Source organism: Vidua macroura, chromosome 22 (genome assembly GCF_024509145.1).
Source record: "Vidua macroura isolate BioBank_ID:100142 chromosome 22, ASM2450914v1, whole genome shotgun sequence".
NCBI lineage: Eukaryota > Metazoa > Chordata > Aves > Passeriformes > Viduidae > Vidua > Vidua macroura.
This window is the reverse complement of record NC_071592.1, coordinates 4,176,612-4,193,551: the sequence shown is the minus strand read 5'-3', so window position 1 is coordinate 4,193,551 and position 16,940 is coordinate 4,176,612. Positions and strand designations below refer to the sequence as shown.

At 50.1% G+C, this 16,940-nt stretch overlaps 2 protein-coding genes across 4 annotated transcripts; one reads left to right on the top strand and one right to left on the bottom strand.

Moving 5' to 3' along the window:
* Positions 1-99: 99 nt before the first annotated feature.
* On the bottom strand, positions 100-14,237 carry THYN1 (thymocyte nuclear protein 1). 2 transcript variants are annotated; one of them, XM_053997237.1, is made up of 9 exons: positions 14,186-14,237; positions 12,976-13,029; positions 4,252-4,335; positions 3,089-3,315; positions 2,586-2,654; positions 1,844-1,936; positions 1,163-1,258; positions 411-561; positions 100-329 (listed from the first exon to the last, which is right to left on the bottom strand). In XM_053997237.1, the coding sequence occupies exons 3-9, from the start codon at positions 4,292-4,294 to the stop codon at positions 283-285; spliced, it is 726 nt and encodes a 241-aa protein (XP_053853212.1). In that variant the 5' UTR covers positions 4,295-4,335; positions 12,976-13,029; positions 14,186-14,237; the 3' UTR covers positions 100-282. The 2 variants fall into 2 exon arrangements, with proteins under 2 accessions (XP_053853212.1, XP_053853211.1); XM_053997236.1 differs by lacking the exons at positions 12,976-13,029; positions 14,186-14,237 and adding an exon at positions 4,981-5,068.
* On the top strand, positions 5,196-14,627 carry ACAD8 (acyl-CoA dehydrogenase family member 8). 2 transcript variants are annotated; one of them, XM_053997229.1, is made up of 11 exons: positions 5,196-5,313; positions 6,554-6,654; positions 7,020-7,189; positions 7,855-7,964; positions 8,195-8,271; positions 8,523-8,660; positions 9,303-9,438; positions 9,540-9,637; positions 9,763-9,915; positions 12,934-13,036; positions 13,836-14,627. In XM_053997229.1, exons 1-11 carry the CDS (start codon positions 5,232-5,234, stop codon positions 13,886-13,888), a joined length of 1,221 nt encoding a protein of 406 aa, XP_053853204.1. In that variant the 5' UTR covers positions 5,196-5,231; the 3' UTR covers positions 13,889-14,627. The 2 variants fall into 2 exon arrangements, with proteins under 2 accessions (XP_053853204.1, XP_053853205.1); XM_053997230.1 differs by lacking the exon at positions 9,763-9,915.
* The last annotated feature ends 2,313 nt before the right edge of the window (positions 14,628-16,940 follow it).

Here is a 16,940-nt window from a genome sequence, read left to right as displayed (position 1 = left end):
TGAGCTGCACTAGACCCCAAACTAAACAAAGATGTACCCGTTTCTTTCTCAAGAGATAAATTGCAGATTTTCCTGCTATTAAAACCCAGGTAGCTGCAGTTGATTCAAAAAGGCTTTATTTATTGAAAAAAATAAGCAAAAATAACAGTGTGTCAGGGGAAGGGACGTGTGGCTGCAGATCTTGTGGGGGCACATTCGTGGTGCTGTGCTTGAGCGGGTGAACATGAGAGTTGTGCTGGTGGAGGAGGAGGCATCAGCGGGCTGGGTGGGAGCTGTGCTGCTTTAATGTGGCTTTTCCTCTTCCAGGCTCAAGACAAAATCAAATTCCTCTGTGGTAAGGAAGGAAAAACCATCAATGAAACTTCCAGCGTGTCTGACAGAGGGAATCAAGAGTCCTGGGAGGTTCTCACCTTGTGTCAGGGGTTGGATGGACAGACGTTGCCTGGTGAAGAGCATCATGTCCTTGAGGGGCCCCCCGTCTGCTTTGTGTGCCAGGTGGTGAGCCTTGATCTCAGACAGGGGGATGAAGCGCTTGGTCATCCTCACAAACTGCACATCCACCTGCAAGGGAGGGAGGGGCAGCACAGGAGCAGGTTGGACAGGGACACAGCCTCCAGATAGCCCATCAAATCTTTGAGGGATAAAGATTTAGAGCTGAAGGAAGTGACTGATGTGCACCAACAGCCTGGAAGCTTTGCCTTGCTGAAGGCTAAAAGTGCTTCCCAGTATTTGTGGCAGGTGACTTGTTGGCACTGTGCACCAGCAAGGTGCATTCATGTCACAGACAATGCAAAATTCAGATGTGGGATGTAGCCAGCCCAAGAACACTCCCTTCCCTACAATTTAATGTGCCTCAAAACTACAGCTTTGTTTGCTGTGCACTGACTGGTTCTCAGCTCACTTTCCTAACCCAGGGTTCTGCCACACGTGGAGGCCAGCTCTGCAGCCAAGATTTGAAAATTCAGGGAGATACATTTTGGCAGCCTCCTGGAAGGGATTGGGGAAAAAGCAGAGAAAACAGGACTGAATTTTCTCTTGAGAGAGAAAAAGGCAGCTAAGCCAGGACAGAAGCTTAAGATTTTCAATATGATGCAAAGAGCCTTCTCCCTTCCCCTGGCTTGCACACAGAGCTTGAACAGCTGTATTTAATAGAATACATTACCATGGACCATTTGGGGTTCTCTTTTCTGCTGGTGGAGTCATAATGAGGATCCTTCTGGTCAAACTGTGTGTGATCAGGGTACGCCTCCTTTACGATCTGAAGCAGAACGGGAGAAGAAATTTTCCATCAGTTCAAAACACCTGTCAGCAAAGGGCATGAGATGTGACAAGGAATAATCCTGGTGATAAATCAGCCTTGCTTTCCCTGAACTCCATTCTAACAGTTTCCTTTACATTTCCTGGGTGGAAGAAGTGCAGAACAGTGAGTGCTGGAGGTCAGTGTGGAAAGAAATGCAGCAGAGGAAAACTGGGTAGCTGATGATGATCTTTGTGATGAGTTCTCCTCTTAAAGAAAAAGCTGTTCTGTGCCCTGGTTTTATTCTACTGCCTTGTGGGCTCTGCTGACTAGAATGTAGTGAGTCAGACTGGAATCAGAGTGTGGAACAACACTTGGCTTGGCTGGGAGTGCCCTGAAATGTCAGCAGGAAAACAGCACAGTGTGGTTCCATCTCTCTGGGGACACACGGCTGAGTCAGCCCTGTGGTGTTGAGCTGAGGTGTCCTGGTCATTCCCTGCTCTCACTGGACAACTCCTGCACTCTTTGGTGCTGAGACAAGCAGTGAGCTGTTTGATAACCCATTCATTATCACTTCTCCCCTCTCCCCATAACACAGACACTCACCTTGACAAGGGCCACAATGCCAGGCTCTTTGCAGTTACTGTGGTAGAAGAAGGCTTGCTGCCCAAGTTTCATGGATCTCAGGAAATTCCTTGCCTGTCAGGAGTAAACAAGAGACTTTCAGCTCTTTCCATTAAGCTCTCAGGGCTTCATTAGAAGCAGCCAAGAATAGGAAGCAACAAGAGGAGAGGTAGATGTGCTTCAGAATTACTCAGATAATGTTTCCTACAGTTGTCATAGAGATGTTTTTGTGTTGGAATGAAATTAAGTAAAAACAAAGTTAAAGAGCAAGATCCTGTTGGTCAGAAAGTGTGTGGGAATTCAACAGCTCAGCCACCCTTGCCCAGGAGAGTTGTCAGCAAACAACTCAGAGCAGATCACGTGTCAGGGGATAGGGAATCCTATATAGTACAGGGATCATACACAGCAGGGGAACTCACGTGGAATTCCTCTGGAACAGAAAGCTGTACACTGACAGAGGATTTGGGTAAGTACAGACTTGCTGTAAGGTACCAAAGGTTGGTCTAAGTGAAAGAAAAGCTGGATGACTTGACAGAATATTCCCCAGCCTGAGTCTCCCTCTGACCTAGAGGCCACTAAGCAGGAGTTGACTTCAGATCCCTGCCAAAATGCACCTGCATGAACAGGCAGAGTGCCCCAAGAGGAAATGCTTCGGGCACAGGAACAAGCTGTGGCAGAGCCACCTTCTTCTACTGCTATTTCAGTGCCCCCATGTGCTTCCTACCTGGTAGTTCCTTACTCCATCCCAGCAGGTTGTCTGATTAGGCTGAGCTTTCAAGTCGTCAACACTGAACTGCCAAATGAAATGAAAATAAACATTCATTCAGGAGGTTTGTGATCTTTACAGTGTCATTGTCTGCACTGTGCCTAAGCATTTGTTGCTAGCAGCTCCTTCAATTATAGCACAAACCTGACACAATTTTTATCTCCCACAGGGCCTACAGAAAAACCTTTTCAAAGCAGCAGTGTCTGAAACGTGCTGCTCCTGTGACCAACAGCCAAGCATCCTGAGGGGCTGATTTCCTCTTGTATTACATGTATGAAACCCCAAGGCTGTCACCTTGGACAAGAACGTTTTGTTTTTATATTTCCAGGAGGACAAATGGGTTTTGAGAAGAGAAAACAATCTGAGTTGCCTGATGCTGTCCCTCAGCATCTGGGCCCTAAAGCTGGGCAGGAGTGACCCTGCTGCTGTCCTTTGCTGAGTGAGGGGGTGTCAGTGCTCACCTTCACATCCACCCCCTTCTCCAGCCTGCTCTCAGGTTCTGATTTCAGCAGCCAGTGACAATATGTGATCTTGCTTTCCTCCCCACCAGACTCAGATTCTTTTTTCTTCCAGTTCTTCCATCCTGACTTGGAGCTCCCAGCTGGGGGTTTTGCAGACTTCTCTTCTTCCTCCTTATCTGAAGTCTCCTCCTCGGTTTTGGCAATTTTAGCATCAGGCTCTTTTTTATCTTAAAAGACATTGAGATAAAACACATTGTGTTTCAAAAAATATTTTTAGTTGTCCAAGCTGGTTTCACACATTTGACTGTTTGGGGCACCCCAGGTGCTCAGGGTAAGGTAGCAGCATTATGCACCAATGGTTCTGGGTATTTCTAATTTGCATCTGAAATAAGGCTATTTTTCTGTGTGCAAAAATGTAGTTTAATACTCCCAGTTAGTAATAAAAAGACCTCGGGATGGACCATGTTTACCCACATGGAGTGTAGTTGAATTTTTTAAATTAATTGCTGAGGAATCAGCTGCAGGCAGTGAAGTAGACTTAGGTGAATGTGGTGAGTAAGAGGAACATTCACCAAGCAAACCAAACTATTTCAATTCCTGCAAGAGATGGAAATCTTAGCTTAACCTCCACTGAGCTACCTGTTCAGAAGGGATCCTTTTTTTCTTCAGGATACAGACAAAAAAAACCCCATTATTAAGAAGTGATTAAGGGATAAAAAGGTGGTTATTTGCTGGAGTGGATCAAGCAGATGAGGGGCACAGATGTGCAGGTTTTTCATCTGGTACTTTAAACACCACATCATGATGCCTCCAGTGCAATGTTCTTGCTTTTTGTTTTTGCAGCTGGTACCACATCAGCTTCCTGGCACTGCACTGGGTGTACCCTGACTGACCAACTCTGCTGTGCAGGACCTGAAAGCTCTGCAAAAATGGGCCTGAATTCCATTTCCTAACCTTGTGCTGGGAATACATCACTGTCCTTATCACACACCTAGCAGGCTTGTCTCAGTCACGCTCGGGTGCTCAGCCCATTTGGCACAGGAAATGCTGTCTGCAAGACACTGCCTGTGAAAGACAGACGGTTAATACGGCTGTCTGTAGTTTCACTATAGCCTGGAACCTCAAATGAGAGATGCTAAATCAGTCAGGACGTCAGCACAGACCTGCTACTGCTCCTTTGTCTCTCTTTCTGCTCGGCCAAGGCATCTCTGGTCTCTCTGAATTATCTTCTCCTCACTGAGAAGCACCTGATGGAGAGAAGGAGGAGGAATTACTGCTCCTTCAGGCGGCCGAGAAAAGTAGAGCTGCAAGCGCTGCAGGGCGAGTGGAGAGCAAATAAATCTTTCCTTGAGCTCAGCCACTTCCTCTATCAGTGTGAATGCTGGCAGGGCTCGGGGACCGCACCCTGGAGCCCTGACGGACACCAGCAGCGGGGCCGGACCGCTGCTGCACCCGGGCCAGTCCCGAAGGCGCGTGGGCAGAGCGCGGCCCCTCTGCCTTGGGCCCGGGGAGCCGTGCTGCTCTCCAGGGCTCAGCCCAGCCTCGCCCCGGCTGCCCGGCTCTGCCAGCCGCTGCCCGTGCCCGCCCGAGCCCCTTCGGGAGCGGCTCCTTCTCTGCACAGCGCCAAACCCACCCGGGCGCGCTCGCCGCAGGTGCCCGCGCCTGGCCAGGGGGGCTCGCTGGCTGACCCCAGGCTCGCTGCCAGCCCTCCGGACCCTGCGGCTCCGCGGAGAGGGGCCGGCCCATCCCCTGCCCCCTCTGTCAGCGGCACTCGCACTCGCTCCGAGCCGGCCGCCTCCAGCCAGGCCGGCTGGCATCAACTTTTCCGCCTTCTATGCCAAGCTTTCCCCTGCCTCCCTCCCTCCTTGCCAGCCCTCCCAGCTCCCGCTCACCAGCCCGGGCCGCTGCCGCCCGTCCTGCTCGGGGCGATGAGGATGCTCGCGGTGCCGGGCGGGGACGAGGAGGAGGAGGAGGAGGAGGAGGAGGAGGAAGCCGCGCTCGGAAGCGGTGCCCGCTATGCAAAGGCCGGGGCAGGGCCGGCTCCCCTCGCTCGCTCCCCGCCCGGGCGGGCGGTGCCGGGGGCAGGACTACAGCTCCCAGCCTGCCCCGCCGGGAGCCGGGAACGGAGCGGCCCCGCACGGCCATGGCCATGGCGTGGCGAGCGGCCCCGCGGGCGGCGGCGCGGCTGCTGCTGGGGCGCCGGGGGATCGCGTCCTGCATCGACCGTAAGGAGCTGCCCGGGCCGGGCCGGGACCCCCCCGCGGCCCGGGGGAGGCGGGCTGGGGGAGATGGACAGCGGGTCGGTGGCCCTGGACCTGCTGTCCCCGCCCGGAGGGATGTCCCCAGCTGCCCGTGTCACCTCTCCGTGTGTCACCGCTCCCCGTGTCCCTCCTCCCCGTGTCCTGCCCCCGGTCAGGGCGGTGCGGACACCCCGCAGCAGTGGGGACAGAGCCCGCAAGGAAAGGTCCGTCCCCCTCCCTGTCCCTCCTTTTACCTCGTTAGACCGTGCTCAGCAGTGGGAAAGAGCCCGCAAGGAAGGTCCATCCCTCTCCCTGTCTCTCCCTTACCTTTGTTAGGTTTTCACGGTTTTTCAGATTTGATAGTGAATCAAAGAATATCTCTCAAAGAAAGGGGATTATAAAAAAGAAGGAAAGCAGCTTTTTATATAAGCAGACTGACAGGGCAAGGGGGAATGGATTTAAACTAAAAGAGGAGAGATTCAGGTTAAACACGAGGAAGAAATTCCTCTGGCAGAATTCCAGCTGGCACAGGTTGCCCAGAAGTTGTGGATGCCCCATCCCTGGCAGTGCTCAAGGCCAGGTTGGACAGGGCTTGGCTTCATAGAAGGTGTCAGGTGTTGTAACAAGATGGTCTTTAGGGTCCCTTCCAATCCAAACCATTCTGCTTCCAGAACACTTTGCAGATGAATTGCTTCGATGTCTAAATGTAACAACGTTTAAAACTGAGGCAGCAGCATAGAGTGAGTTTCAGGAGAGGAACAAAACAATATTGGATCTATGTGTCGATGAAGCAAGAAGTTTCAAATACAGAACCTAACTTAAGCTTTAGATGCTGTTTCCAAGGGGCTGCTTTATTCTTTATTTGCTTCCAAGTCTCCTTTCTTTGAAGTCCCAGCACTGCTCCCTCAGATTTCTTTAGCACAGACTTATTGAGATGGAGTGACTGTGCTCCCCTGTCCTGGCTTTCTGATGTAGTTAGCATGGAGCAGACAGAGACAACTGGGATCTTGGATTTGTTTTGTCCCAAGAAAGCCCCTCCCAAAGCCCCCTGCTCTCAGCACAGTTCCTTATATTCCTGAGGAATAGAGAAAAGGCCTCTGCAGCAGAAACCCCAAACTGTTTGTGTGAGTTAAGGGGCACCTTGAAATTGTTTGGGTTATAAACGAGGTGGTTGTGCTGCTTTCCCTTAACACACACGTGTTCTCATCTCTTGCTGCTTTTCTAGCATCCACTGGACTCACTGAGGATCAGAAAGAATTCCAAAAAGTTGCCCTTGATTTTGCTGCCAAGGAGATGGCTCCTTACATGGCCGAGTGGGATGAGAAGGTAGGACAGCCTCACAAGGGTTGTGCTGCTCCCTTTTTCCTCCCTTAGGACGCTGTGACCCACAGGTTTCACTGAGGGGTTCCTGCAATAGCTCTGGAGGCTGTCATTGAAGCTGGTGCTCTAGCTGGGGGAGGGGAAATCATCAGAAATACCTTGAAGCTTTCCTAGCCAGGTTATTCAATCACCTGGATCTTGGATTCACTGCAGGAGATGGAATGTGTCTGTGTGAGTACCACCTCTTCTTTGACCCACCCAGCTGACTTAGACCCTGCAGGATGGTGGGACTCAAATTGGTAGCCCAGGGCTACCCAAAGGGACTGAGCTAACCCCGAATATTCATTGGGGTATCTCTCCTGCCCCAATAGGAAATATTCCCTGTGGAAACGATGCGGAAGGCAGCCCAGCTAGGATTTGGTGGGATCTATGTGAAACCAGATGTTGGTGGCTCTGGATTGTCACGGCTTGACACCTCCATAATCTTTGAAGCTCTGTCAACAGGATGTACCAGCACCACTGCTTACATGAGCATCCACAAGTGAGTGTGTCTGTGCAGGGGTGGGTGGTGTCAGCCTGGCTGCTCTGTGGGCTCTAAATCCAGCTGGAGGCAGCTCCCTCGCTGCTGCTCATCATTTATATATTTAAATGGTGACCTCGAGTACACACATCCCCATGAGGATCCCTGGATAGCAGTAAACAAATAGTCCACAAGGACTGAGATGCCACCAAGAAGTAATTTTAGCTTTGTGGCACACAAGATGGGATTAAGTTCTGGATTTTGTTCTCTGCTCTGCCACTTAAGCTGTCTATAGATAGTAACCTGCCTGGAAAAAGCCTTTGTGCCTTGGCCGTGCTGTGACAGAGCCCAGAGGCACCACCTGACCCCCGGGCTGTCCTGCTTGTACAGACATGTCCAGTGACAGGTCACTTGGCACAGAGAGCTGCAGTGATGCTGCCTCTTTCTTCAGGTGCACTTTTCTGGAGCGGGAGCAGGGCTGGGCATGGAGGAGAGACTGAGGCTTTTAAGCAGGAACCTGCTGTTCCACAGGGCAGTGAGTCTGTGGTGAATGGAAGGTGTAACAATACATTTTCAGGCCCCAGGGCTTGTGTCTCAGCTCTGTGGAGCTTTCCTCTGTTCAGCCAGGGATGTTCTTGTACAACCTATGCTCAATCCTGAATGCTGCTCCTTCTCTCCCACCCCAGCATGTGTGTTTGGATGATCGACACCTTTGGCAACGAGGAGCAGCGCCGCAGGTTCTGCCCATCGCTCTGCAGCATGGAAAAGTTTGCCTCTTACTGCCTGACTGAGCCAGGTGAGCATCAGCAACCAGGACATCTTCTCCTCTCTAACTGCACCATGAACATTGCAAAGGTCTGCAGGTGAAACGTTTCTTTCCATATTCATTTGTGAAGTCGAGGAGAGGCAGATGATGATTGCTGAGATGCTCTTGGTACAAACTCAGGTGTCAGGGTATGGTCACAGGGAGAATTTGTAGGCTCTGGACCTTCTGCTTCACTGGCTGCTTCCTTGCTTCTCAAACAGGGAGTGGCAGTGATGCAGCTTCCCTGCTGACCTCAGCTCAGAGGAAAGGGGATACCTACGTCCTGAATGGCTCCAAGGTACCTCTTTGCTCCTGCTAAAGTGGCCTGGGTCTCACTGTCCTTCCCATTCCTGCTGTCTCCTCATCTCTGTGCATTCTCCCAAGGCAAGACGTGCTCTGCAGAGCTTTCACCAGCTGGGTCCCTAAATGCCTCTGGCTGTGGGGTCTTTGTGTCTCCATTTCTGTACCCTGCCAGCTGCTGCTGTGGGCTCAGGGTTAGTTTGGAAAACCCCTCCAAAGCCTCACTTTTCTCGTTGTGCCCTCCTGCAGGCCTTCATCAGCGGGGGAGGTGACACCGATGTGTACGTGGTCATGTGTCGCACAGGGGGCCCAGGCCCCAAGGGCATCTCCTGCCTCGTGCTGGAGAAGGGAATGCCAGGGCTCAGCTTTGGCAAGAAGGAGAAGAAGGTAAGAGGCTTGGTTTGTGCTTCCTGTGTGCTTGAGGGAAGTGCAGGACAGAGATCACAGAACCACAGAATCATCACGATTGGAAAGACCTCCAAGACCATTGAGTCCAACCTGTGACTGATCCTCACTTGTCAGCCAGAGCTCTGAGTGCCACATCCAGGCATTCCTTAAATGCCTGTGGGGGTGGTGACTCAGTTTCCTCCTTGGACAGCCCATTCCAATGCCTGACAGCATTTTCCGTGGAGAAATTCTTCCTGATGTCCAATCTGAGCCTCCCCTGCCCAGCTTGAGGCTGTGTCCTGTGATCCCAATGAGCTGGTCTGTGCAAAGCGTTAGGAATCTCTTCATGGATGGGATTGGAGTCCCAGACTGGCATGGTTTTACCAAGTGGTGAAGTTTGCCCAATACCCATCCCTTTGGTAAATGAAGGGATTTTAGTCTCAGGAACATCAAGATCACTGGATTTGTGCCTCTTCTCAAAAACACCCACTCCAATTTCCACACTGAGGCCAAACCATGCAGACCACGGGTGCTTTGTGCCAGCTTGGCAGTGAGACCGAGGGGCTGGGAGCAGGCTGGTGGTTCTGTGCTGGAGTTGTGCTGCTCCTCAGGCAGGCTGGAAGGAGCTCTGTTTTCTCCCAGGTAGGCTGGAATTCCCAGCCAACTCGGGCTGTGATCTTTGAGGACTGCGTTGTTCCTGTGGGCAACCGGCTGGGAGCTGAAGGGCAGGGATTCAGCATCGCCATGCAGGGCCTCAATGGGGGCAGGATAAACATCGGTGAGAAAGCCAAAGGGAGCCAAGGGAGGAGGGCAGGATCTTCTTGTTGCCTGTCTGGCGGAGCTTCACCTTCACTCTGTGTCCTTGGCTTTTCCCACCAGCTTCTTGTTCGTTAGGAGCTGCTCACGCCTCGGTTCTCCTGGCTCAGGAGCACCTCACTGTCCGCAAACAGTTCGGGGAGCCCCTCGCCAACAACCAGGTGAGCCCTCAGCGGCTGAGGGATGGCCTGGAAGTGAGGGGCGCCCCTTCACCCTGGAGCTGCCCTGAGCGAGGCAGGGCCGAGCCGCGCCTGCGAGGTGCTGACGGAGCTCTCTGTGCGGGCAGTACCTGCAGTTCAGGCTGGCAGAGATGGCCACGCGGCTGCTGGCGGCGCGGCTCATGGTGCGCAACGCGGCGCGGGCGCTGCAGGAGGCCCGGGAGGACGCGGCCGTGCTCTGCTCCATGGCCAAGCTCTTCGCCACCGACGAGTGCTTCGGGGTAGGTGCCTCGGACGCCTCTCGGGGTCCTCATTGCAGCCTTGGAGACGCCCCTTAGTGCCAGGGAGAAGTTTGTTCTCCTGAAAAATCTTAACATTTTAATTAAAAAAATCTTACGTTTAATCTTCAAATTAAGATTATATAATTTTTTATTATTTTAATAAATTACTGATTTATGACTTATTAATTTTAATTTTTAGTTGTTTATTTTTAAATTAATTAATAAATAAAATTATAAAAGTATTTAAGTTAAAATGGATTTCATTTAAATTATTTAATTAAAATTTATTAATTAAAATTAATTAAAATTAAAAGTATATAATTTTTATTTATTTTTGTTAAATTATTAATTTATGACTTATTAAGTTTAAATTTTAATTATTTATTTTTAAATTAATTAATAAATAAAATTATAAAAGTATTTGAATTAAAATGGATTTCATTTAAATTATTTAATTAATGAAAATTTATTAATTAAAATTAAAAGTATATAATTTTTAATTATTTCTATTAAATTATTAATTTATGACTTATTAATTTTAAATTTTATTTGTTTATTTTTAAATTAATAAATAAAATTATAAAATTGTTTAAGTTAAAATGGATTTCATTTAAATTATTTAATTAATGAAAATTTATTAATTAAAATTAATTAAAATTAAAAGTATATAATTTTTAATTATTTCTATTAAATTATTAATTTATGACTTACTAATTTGAATTTTTAGTTGTTTATTTTTAAATTAATTAATAAATAAAATTATAAAATTATTTAAGTTAAAATGGATTTCATTTAAATTAATTAATGAAAATTAATTCAAAATTAATGAAAATGAAAATTTATTATAATAATATGTAATTATATATAATAATTGTATAATAATATGTAATATTATATAATAATATATAATTGTAATAAATAAAATATATAATAATTGTATAATAATATGTAATTAATTAAAATTAACGATTAATCTGAGAGATTTAAAACATCTTTTCACTTTCTTCCTCTACCACTTCCTAGGGGGCCAAAAGGGAGACAGGACAGGGAGCAGAACATTTTTATTTTCCAAGGAAAATTTGCATCTTGCGGGGTGATCGTTCCTAGGGAGCAAGTCATAAATTACATGAGTGCTTTGAAAATTATCTTATCACTTTGAAAAAATACCTTATTTTGTTAGATTATCAAATGTCCCCGTAAAGAAAAAGCAAGGAGAGGGAAAAAGAGCACTTGGCGCTTCCTAGCCCAGGGTCGTTTAGAAGCTATTTTTGTGCTCATCAATCTGAATTTTTGCTGGATTTACGTTTTCTCCCCCAAACTGGGGACAGCGCACACGGAGTCGCGTTTCCATGGAAACAGCGCCCTGCTGCCCCTCCCGGAGTGGCCGCCAGGTGGCGCTCGGGCGGTTCGGGTTTGCCAACAGAAAATTCAGCAAAAAATCGCCTTTTTCCCTAAAAATACCCATCCCTGGGTATCTGTGCCCATCCCTGGGTATGTGTGCCCATCCCTGGGTGTCTGTGCCCATCCCTGGGTGTCTGTGCCCATCCCTGGGTATGTGTGCCCATCCCTGGGTGTCTGTGCCCATCCCTGGGTATGTGTGCCCATCCCTGGGTATCTGTGCCCATCCCTGGGTATGTGTGCCCATCCCTGGGTGTCTGTGCCCATCCCTGGATATCTGTGCCCATCCCTGGGTATGTGTGCCCATCCCTGGGTGTCTGTGCCCATCCCTGGGTGTCTGTACCCATCCCTGGGTATGTGTGCCCATCCCTGGGTATGTGTGCCCATCCCTGGGTGTCTGTGCCCATCCCTGGGTGTCTGTACCCATCCCTGGGTATGTGTGCCCATCCCTGGGTATGTGTGCCCATCCCTGGGTGTCTGTGCCCATCCCTGGGTATGTGTGCCCATCCCTGGGTGTTTCTACCCATCCCTGGGTGTCTGTGCCCATCCCTGGGTATCTCTGTACCCATATCTGGATATCTCTGTACCCATCCCTGAGTATCTATACCCATTCCTGGGTATCTTTTTACCCATCCCTGGGTATCTGTACCCATCTCTGGGTATCTCTGTACCCATCCCTGGGTATCTATACCCATCCCTGGGTATCTTTGTACCCATCCCTGGGTATCTCTGTACCCATCCCTGGGTGTCTGTGCCCATCCCTGGGTATCTGTGCCCATTCCTGGGTATCTGTACCTATCTCTGGGTATCTCTGTACCCATCCCTGGGTATCTGTGCCCATCCCTGGGTATCTCTGTGCCCATCCCTGGGTATCTATACCCATCCCTGGGTATCTTTGTACCCATCCCTGGGTATCTCTGTACCCATCCCTGGGTATCTCTGCCCATCCCTGGGTATCTGTACCCATCCCTGGGTGTCTGTGCCCATCCCTGGGTATCTGTGCCCATTCCTGGGTATCTGTACCTATCTCTGGGTATCTCTGTACCCATCCCTGGGTATCTGTGCCCATCCCTGGGTATCTCTGCACCCATTCCTGGGTATCTTTTTACCCATCCCTGGGTGTCTGTACCCATCCCTGGGTATGTTTGCCCATCCCTGGGTATCTGTACCCATCCCTGGATATCTGTGCCCATTCCTTAATACCTATACCCATTCCTGGGTATCTCTACCCATCCCTGGGTGTCTCTGCACCCATCCCTGGGTATCTCTACCCATCCCTGGGTATTTCTGTGCATTGCTGTTCACATAAACACACCCTTTGTGTGAAACAGGGAACGTGATAGCACCGAGGGCAGCTATGGGGCCTGACAGTCACACAACGTTTTTAAGAGATGTGATTAGGTGACCGTGTTTTTAAGAGATGTGATCAGGTGACCATGTTTTTAAGAGATGTGATTAGGTGACCGTGTTTTTAAGAGATGTGATCAGGTGACCATGTTTTTAAGAGATGTGATTAGGTGACCAGGAAAAAAAAGCAAGCCCAGGTTCCTGGGTCCTTACCGAGCTTGTGCCACTGCTGTGTCCTGCACAAGTCACCTCACAGCAGTGTTGTCCCCTCAGATCTGTAACCAGGCTCTGCAGATGCACGGGGGCTATGGTTACCTGAAGGATTACGCGGTGCAGCAGTTCGTGCGAGACATCAGAGTCCACCAGATCCTGGAAGGTAAAAGACGTTCCTATTACAAGTGAAGTGGCAGTGGGGTTAGGAGAAGAACTCCCCTGGAGGCCCCCACCTTCCCACATGAGTCTGATTCTTGGGTTTCGGAGCCCTGCTCTGCTCTGAGCATGAGGTGTGCTCTGTGTGAGTGCCCTGGCCAGGAGCTCTGGCTGTGTGGGAGCAGAGGAAGATATTTAGTTGGCTATTTTAAGAGTCTTACAGCAGAGGAAGATATTTAGTTGTCATGTTAGCAGTGCCTCTGTCCAGTTTCATCCCATTACTCCTGGCCACATGATGATTCTCCCTAACAATTCCTCTCCTGTGATTTTGGTCTGTTTGCTCTCCTTGACATTGTGTCTCTAACAGTATCTGGTCTTTTCTAATCTCACTTTAGCCTCCTAAATATTTTGTTTTCCTGCTTTGAAATCCCCTCACCTACAACCAGGATACCTGGTTAGGGACGTGCTCTTTCTTATACCGAGTGGGTTTGCAGCCTGGGTGTGGTGTATGTGTTAAATGTACAGCAGAGAGCTCAGATGTTGCTAGAAATCCAGTTCTGCTCAATGCCCGGACCTGCATCCTCCCAACACCCCTATAAAAAGCAGCCCCAGCTTTCCCAAGCAATATGCTGGCACTTGGCAGTTGGGTTTTGGCCCAACCCCTCCTAAAGGCCACTTCAGCTGGCGGGACGAGCTCCTCTCTGCTGTCAACTGCACATCAGGGGAGAGTTCTCTTGGCCTTGTGGGGGGGAAAATGCTGCACCATGCCTTAACTGTGTTTCCTCTGCATCCCCATCCTGCTGCAGGTACCAACGAGGTCATGAGGATGATTGTGGCCAGGAATCTGCTGCAGGGCTGAAGCCAGGGGCCTTAAAATCCCTCCATCTGTTACAGCTCGGCCTGTTTCCCTCCCCCGCTGGCCAGCTCTCTCCCTGGGAGTGGAGAGGGGGATACCCCAGTGGAAACAGCCTTCCTGCCTTAGCCACAGCTGGGTGGCACAGCTGCATGCCGTGCCTGGCAGAGCTGCTGTCACCGGGCTGGCATTGTGCAGCCAGAGATCACAGCTGTGAATGCAAGCCTCTGTCTCCAAATCCTGCTCCTGGCCTGCTTGCCACGCGTCCTCCTTGGAAAGAGAAACACCAGAGCTGCTGCTCACCTCTGCTGAGTGAGGACTGAAGTGGCAACCTCGGGCAGAGATGCTGCCTGAGCCCATGGGATCACTGAAATCGTTATTTTGAAGAAATTAACTGCTCACAGCACCCCTGGGAACAGATGATCACAGGCTCTAATCAGAGCTTTTAATCCCCGAATGTCTCTTCTTTAGCTAGAAGCACTCCCTCTTTTCCCAGCAAACTTTTCCTGATGTCCCAACCACTGCTTGTTCTGTGTATTCCCACCAGATCTCGGTGCTTAATCTCAAAGAAGCCTTTGCAGCACAAAAGTGCAAATGAAAAACTAAAGTTGTGTACAGAAATCATGAGTTCTGTGGCCTCCAATCAGTGAGGCTGTGAACAATGTAAGGGGAGTAAAAATATTGGTAAATTAAACTGTTTCTTCCTCTTGGGTTTGGAATCAATAAAGCAATGATGGAAATGTTACTGGAGTGGAAATTGTGATCATTTCCTTCTGTGGTATTTCAGGTGTTTAAACAGAAGTAACAGGGAATTTTTGAAGTAGGTGTTGCAAAATAGTTCTGCTTGAGTGCTTTTTAGGTAATGTCTTTGTTATTTATTTGTTAACCCCTTCAGGTCAGCCAGCTGTTTTTTCTCAGCAGTACTTGGCAGGGGGAAGATGACAGAGCATTAGCAGGAGAATCATGGAATGAGTTAGGTTGGAAGGGACCTTAAACCCTTAAACTCATTCCAGCCCCTGCCGTGTGCAGGGACACCTTCCACTTGTGTTATCTCAGTTTCTGCTGGTGCTGGCAGGCCCTGAATGTCCCCTCCCTCATTTTATTGCACCTTTTATTGCCCCACAGGGCAGCGAGGGCAGTTTAAAGGATAAACACTTGTGCCTCAGAGAAACAGCCACCTGCCCACTGGGGAGACCTTCTACCTGCCCAGGATGGATGTCCTGGGGCTGGGAGGGTCTCTGGACAGTGGGAGGGGGTCTCTGGCTGGCAGGGAGGGGTCTCCAGCCGGGGTCTCTGCCCGGGGTCCCTGTGTGAAGTCTCTCTCCAGGGTCTCCATGGGGAGTTTCTGGCCAGAGGTCTCTGCCTGGGGTCTCTCCCCGGGATCTCTCCCTGGGTCCCTGCCCGGGGTCTCAGTGCAGGTTCTCTTCTGGGGGGCTCTGTCGTGGGCCTGTGATAAACTGTGGTAACTTATTTGTTCATCAAAAGAATTGGAATATTAAAGGAGAAAAAAATAAAAATTAAAGTATAAGGGACTAGCCTTATACTAGCTCGTAGCAACTGCTACAAACCACGAGGCTATAGACATATTGCAAAACCGTAAGATTACAAGTATGATTAATCACCATATAGGGAGCTTTTTTGTAGTTTTTTTTAGACAAAGGCTAAGGATGTCGGGGGATGGCCGGAGCTGATTATGAAATCAGCGACCACCAGGCAACGGCTACCGGACTGGACAACGTAGGAGTGCTCCAGGTACGCCCATCACTGTCCGGAGCCGATTGTGAAATCAGCGATCACCTGCCTCGACACAACGCAGACACGACGCAGAGAGATGCTCAAGCTACGCCCACCGCTATCGCAAGAGACGCGAATGAAGAAACCTCCAAGAAACTATAAAAAGAAACTGAATAAGGGAGTGGGGTGTGGGGCACTGCAGTGTGGGACACTGCAGGAGGGGCGGTTAGGAGACCCCTACCCACCCAGCGCTGTTTTGCTTGCTACTGCTTGCTGTAATTAATAAAATGCTAATTGACCTTAAAAAGGCTGAATCAAATTATTCGCCTCAATTTATCACAGGCCTGTCTGTGGGGTCCCTGCCTGGGGGCTCTCTGCTGGGGTTCTCTCCCGGGGGTCCCTGTCCATGGTCTCAGTCCGGGCTCTCTGTCCATGTTCTCTATCCACGCTCTCTATCCACATTCTCTATCCATGTTTTCTATCCCTGTTCTCTATCCATGTTCTCTATCCATGCTCTCTATCCCTGTTCCCTGTCCATGCTCCCAGTCCATGTTCCCTGTCCATGCTCTCTATCCCTGTTCCCAGTCCATGTTCCCTGTCCATGTTCCCTGTCCATGCTCTCTATCCCTGTCCATGTTCCCTGTCCCTGTTCCCAGTCCATGTTCCCTGTCCCTGTTCCCTGTCCATGTTCTCTATCCCTGTTCCCAGTCCATGTTCCCGGTCCCTGTTCCCAGTCCATGTTCCCTGTCCCTGTTCCCTGTCCCTGTTCCCTGTCCCTGGTCCCTGTCCCTGGTCCCCGTCCATGTTCCCGGTCCCTGTTCCCTGTCCATGTTCCCGGTCCCTATTCCCTGTCCATGTTCCCTGTCCCTGTTCCCGGTCCCTGTTCCCTGTCCATGTTCCCTGTCCCTGTTCCCGGTCCATGTTCCCGGTCCCTGTTCCCTGTCCCTGTTCCCGGTCCCTGTTCCCTGTCCATGTTCCCTGTCCCTGTTCCCGGTCCCTGTTCCCTGTCCATGTTCCCGGTCCCTGTTCCCTGTTCCCGGTCCCTGTTCCCGGTCCATGGTCCCGGTCCCTGTTCCCGGTCCCTGTTCCCTGTCCCCGTTCCCGGTCCCCGTTCCCGGTCCATGTTCCCTGTCCCTGTTCCCGGTCCCTGTTCCCGGTCCATGTTCCCTGTCCCTGTTCCCGGTCCCTGTTCCCGGTCCATGTTCCCTGTCCCTGTTCCCTGTCCATGTTCCCGGTCCATGTTCCCTGTCCCTGTTCCCTGTCCCTGTTCCCGGTCCCTGTTCCCTGTCCCCGTTCCCGGTCCCCGTTCCCTGTCCCTGTTCCC